Here is a 5,302-nt window from a genome sequence, read left to right on the forward strand (position 1 = left end):
CCTATATATATATAGTTGTAATAATTTTCCTTTGTCTCCATAAAGGGCTGTGTAGAGCTACCGTGCCTTTTGCTGTACCATAGTGGGCGGACCAGGAAGCCAAGGGACCGACACAGAGTTGCACCACCGTACTTCAAGCCATAACACTGAGGAAACCGATTCAAAGAAGTATACAGTACGAGAAATCATGCAAGAACTGAGGGACTAGCCATCCACCGACAAAGACACCGCTTGGAAGGTTTCGCAGAACGCACTAAAAGCCAGTTCAGTTGGCCTTCCACCAAAAAACAGCTTGTGTGGAATGAAAAGTCAAACGCACAGCTCCCCCAAAGAGGGTCGATCCATAAAGGAGTCGAGCCTTTTGAGTTATACAATCCAGATTTTACCTGGTCAATCAGGCTCCACGCACATGCGCTGCTGCATGTGCTTTCAATGCTGTTGCTTTCAATTGCTGATCAGAATGGATATTAGAACAGAGTACGGATGCCACAGATATATTGGTTTCATTTAGGCTACCTCAAAAAGTTCTCACATGCGTCAGACAAAGCGACAACTGCAGCGAATCTGTGTAAACAGAGAGCAATTTTCACCAAGTTTAGGATATATTGTTCAACTCTTCATCCTGACAACTTGTTGAAAATCGCTATAAACCAACAATCAGCTTGCGAAGCCGCCGACAGCTCTGTCATATGGCACTTCTTAACCAAGAAAACTGCTTCCGGAATCCCTACTTCACTTGTCCGCTCACTAATTTCCAAACGTCTACAGAGAATTCTCCGGAATTCGTAAAAACCTCTCTTGCCGTTGCTGTTCTGTAATCAACATGATTATGAACGAATCGCTTAAACTTCTATCTTCTTTACAGAGAAGGCCCCACAGACGAACGACATCGTGGTTCGGACCCCATCCAGAATACAAAATACACCCAGTGGCTCAACGTGTCTGGTCTCTGGCTTCAGAATGAGCTTTGCAACATCGAAATGCAAGACCCTACTCAAAGCACAGATGAATACATCACCTTGTCTAGTTATAGCAACCCAGAGTATTCATCCGGGTAGTTGCACCACTTTTGCTAGCATCCTCGCCAACGGATTGTGTGCGTTCAGCTTGATCACTTATAACGTCATCGGGAAGAATGTACAGTTTCGCAACGCGACTGGTGCTTTTACGTGGGTGCAGACTGGTAAATTTGCGCGAAATACAGAGAACGACCATCGATGTCTACAGCATCGCACAGGCACTTGGTTCAAGCACTGGCAGGGACGACATGGTTCAAGTGGTTAGAGCGCGAATCTACTGGCCGCAAAGTTCGTGGTTCGAACCCAACCTCTGCAACTCGACTTCCCCTGTCTAGGCATGGTCAACCCAGCTGTATCCCAGCCCGCGTGCTTCTTTCTGGTGGCATGGCAGCTAGGCACCGATGGGTGCTACAGCTGAACGATTTTTTACTGGCAGGTTGCCCAGTAGATGCCTGGTCGAAAGTGTGACAAAATTACATCCTGTAAGTGAGGCCAATCTATGCTGAAAAGCCGAGAGGCACTGTACAGCTGCTTCATCCTTATTGGGAATCATCAGCAGCGCGTATCTCACGAAACTCCGAAGAGTCTCGAACCCGCGACCTCACGGCTAGTAGTTTGAACACTTAACCGTTAATCACACTGCTGATCAGCCACTCGTGGCCGAACGGTTAAGTGTTCATACTACTAGCCGGGAGGTCGTGGGTTCGAGACTCTTCGGAGTTTCGTGAGATGCGCACTGCTGATGATTCCCAATAAGGATGAAACTGCTGTACAGTGCTTCTCGGCTTTTCAGCATAGATTGGCTTCACTTACATGATGAAATCACCACAAAAAATCCCAAATCTTCTCAATACCAACAAGAATTATATCCATTGCGCCGGCCTGATTGTGCGTTACGATGCCTGAAGACCATTTGCCAAAGCAAGCCTTATCTGCACTGTCAGATATGAGTTGGGAGAAGTCAACAGGACGGGCTACGACACGACGAAGAAGTACTAAAAGTCCAACTCACGACCTTAATCACGTCCTTGTATACCGTCTACCAGGGTGGGGAACTAAATCCAGTCACCGAACATGTAGTCGGTATGAGTAATTCGCAAAATCAATGGCACCGTCTTCTGCGACCCATCATCCCCACTCCCCAAGTTTGCTTCTCCCGTTTCGTCTTCGATACCTTTACGTCATGGATGGCTAGAAACTGTGGTGATCGGAGCCACCATACCAATGGTTGCAAAGCAGAACAGAAGAGGGGGCGCTTGGTTTCTTCATGGGAACCGCATATTAAGTCTACATTAGGGGGAAACTGTTGTGAAAGCTCTGGAGGACTATTCTACCTTCGGAGGGGCTTTTCTCGAGGAATTTGCCGTAGCTACGATAAAAGATACCCAGCGAAGTCATTTCCGCTTCACGAGACAGTTCACAAGTAAATACGATCCACCTACCAAAGGAAAAAAGAAGTCTAAACAGAAGAAGGTACCAGCCTTGGACACTAGAGTATCCCGAATTCATTGCCTCAAGAGGGTACGTCTCGGCATTGGATGAAAGAAGAATAAACTTTACGCAGTAAAACTTCAGGCCGAAATATTGTTGTTATGGATAGTGTCAGCAAAAGAGAAAAAAAGTCCCGAATTCATGAATCAGAATTTACTAGTAGTTCATCTAGCAGACTAACTCGGCGATCAATTAGACTATATGATGGCGGAACCAAAAAAGGCCATCCAAGAGGTCTCTTGGAACCAGCTTCCGGATAACTTTAACTTACCTCCTTCGAACCTAAAAGCGATAATTTGTCCCCATGCAGGTTGAAAAAATGAAGCCATAGGAAATGTCGGTGGTATCGCAAGGATGGTAGATCTTTCTCACTGTAAATTAGTAGAGACAATGAGTGCAGAAGGTGATCCAGGAGTGTCTTTCCGGAACAAGCAAGTCCCTCTGCATTCTCAGGAGTAATGAGCTTGTGGCTGGGTAGGATAGGGAGCCGAAGAGTATCGAAATCTTTGCGCAAGCATTGACAGGCAAAGTTAATTCGACGATTGGCCTGGAAGTAGAGAGCAGATCAACCGAGTTCGGTAGGGATATGTGTTTGTTAATCGAGAAAATGGTGATAGCTCAAATGAGGACTGTTGCGTAAAAACCACTTACCGATTGTCACGTTTCGCTTCTTAATGATGCACTGATGAAAGCACTCCGATTGGTAATGAAACGTTTACACTTGAACAGCTGAGACTAATAACCAAGCTAATAACCAGGGATGCGTTTGGATGAACTCATCATCATCATCATTGTCAGCTGTAATAACCGCGTACTTGTCATACAGTGGTTGTAGCTGCCACACTGTCAGTGGGCTATCGAGTGGGGTGGGGGTGGAAAAGGAGCTATGCAGTGAAGGTAATAGCTTGGATGCACGAGAGCAATTGAGGGCGCGACTGGGCCATGTTTCTAACCATTGATATGGCCCATCTAAGGGTCCCCATCCAAGAAGACGGCAGTGACCAGCGCAGCTGAGTTTGCTGGTAATGGCTTTCATACTTCGCTGCCAAGTCATTGTTTGACCGCCTCTGGCTCTCTTCCACCCTTCACGTGGTTGTGCGAAAAGAGCTCTTCGAGGAAGTCGGTCGACCGGCATACGCAACACGTGGCCAAGCCAGCGCAACCTATGCAGTGTGATCAGTTCATCTATCGAGGGTAAGTTATTTCTCCCGAATACCATTCGACGTACTTCAGAATTGATGATCCGGTGTTCCCACCAGATTCGGGTAACGCTCCGAAGACATCCATGGTCAAACACTGAAAGTCCTTTGACATCCTCGGCGCGCAGCGGCCAGGTTTCTGATCCATATAGTGATATGGTGCGCACCAATAATGAAAAGAGTCCACTTGACAATATAGAAAAATTTTTACGGAATGGGCGGGAAGGTGAGCACTCGTAACTTCTACCGCCACTAACAGCCGTCCAAATGCTTTGGTTATCTGCTTATTTCTACGTCACTCATTTACTTCACGCTTGAAAATAACGCATGACAAAACAAGGAAAGCTAGAGTCCGGAAAGCCCAATGGTTAACGACGCAGACTTCCGTTTTGGATCTCGGGTTCGCATCCCTGTGCGGACGTCAACAAAAACGGCTGCCGGTTCCTACCTTGAAATACTGTACACATGGTGTCCCGCCTGTAAGGGTGTAAAAGATATTTTTCGACTTCCACACTTAACAACAGTGTTGATAAGGGAGCGAGATGGCTCAGTGGTTAGAGGGCGAATCTACTGACCGCAAGGTCCGTGGTCAAAACTCTACCTGTGACTATCGACTTCTTCTGTCTAGGCTTGGGCAACCTGGCAGTATCCCAGTCCTCGTGCTTCCTTTGGGTGGCATGGCAGCTAGGCACCGAAACGGTGCTACAGCTGAACGATTATTATTTACTATCTTTGGCCTGTAAAACATTGAAACGCACTGCGCAAGGTTCGATTGACTAAGCATCACTTCAAAAACACACGCATCTAATCATCTCTCGTGGGGATGCCTCAGTCTGGACATATGGCCGTAAGGAAGCTCACTCATAAAACAAGGAAAAGGCTGACAAGCGATAGTGGGAATCTACACGAGGGTCCCCAGATGTGAGACTGTATGTCTCGGACAATATGTGAATTGGTGGGGGCTATTCAGCAAACAGTTCAGAAAAAACTTACACGCGTAGTATCTACGGGTGTGTCAACCGAGCCAAAGGCTTCTTGAATGGATGTACAATCCAGTCGTTCGTACAGGATATACTGAGTTAGCGGATCAATAATGTGTGAAGTAAAGATAGGTTCTTCCGCCACATTGTCCAAAGTGCTACAAAGAACCAAAAATGGAGCAGGGATATGATAAAAAGCGGTTACCTCTATTAGGAAAGTATGCAAGTTATTTTGAAGCCATCGGATCTAGTCATGACCTTGAAAAACCTCTTCAATAGCTTTATTAACTAGTGTGAAATAGGAAGGGATCGATAAAATCCAGTCACCACCACAGTTTCAGCGAAACTTACAATAAGTATGCAGATGCACGGGCTCAACTAAGAATTGACCTCCACCAGTGGACCTATAAGAAGATCTAACTTCAATCAATTGGAAAATGTTTGAGACCGATAAGTAGGTTGGTTTTTAAGGCAGTCAGGGAACCAATCCGTGAGATTCCTTATGACTAGTGACGTGATCAGTGCTGGGTGTTCAGTCTGATCTGATGGTTTGTTGATTAGTGGGGATGACTAAGCTTTACGATAGATTGGTTGGGGGGGGGGGTTCGCTTTT

At 46.3% G+C, this 5,302-nt stretch overlaps 2 protein-coding genes across 2 annotated transcripts in view; one reads left to right on the forward strand and one right to left on the reverse strand.

Annotated features, from left to right (window-relative positions):
- The window catches only part of T265_10906 (hypothetical protein), a gene marked incomplete at both ends in the record, with an annotated part of 27,392 nt that extends 26,334 nt beyond the window's left edge, over positions 1-1,058 (forward strand). Inside the window, one exon of the mRNA XM_009177419.1 lies at positions 866-1,058. Coding sequence (XP_009175683.1) covers positions 866-1,058 — 193 coding nt within the window. The remainder of the gene's footprint in view (positions 1-865) is intronic.
- Positions 1-5,302, reverse strand: part of T265_10905 (hypothetical protein) — a gene marked incomplete at both ends in the record, with an annotated part of 56,876 nt that overhangs the window by 34,570 nt on the left and 17,004 nt on the right. Inside the window, 2 exons of the mRNA XM_009177418.1 lie at positions 2,782-3,057; positions 4,703-4,847. Coding sequence (XP_009175682.1) covers positions 2,782-3,057; positions 4,703-4,847 — 421 coding nt within the window. The remainder of the gene's footprint in view (positions 1-2,781; positions 3,058-4,702; positions 4,848-5,302) is intronic.

The sequence above is a fragment of the Opisthorchis viverrini genome, assembly GCF_000715545.1.
Source record: "Opisthorchis viverrini unplaced genomic scaffold opera_v5_418, whole genome shotgun sequence".
Taxonomy (NCBI): Eukaryota; Metazoa; Platyhelminthes; class Trematoda; order Opisthorchiida; family Opisthorchiidae; genus Opisthorchis; species Opisthorchis viverrini.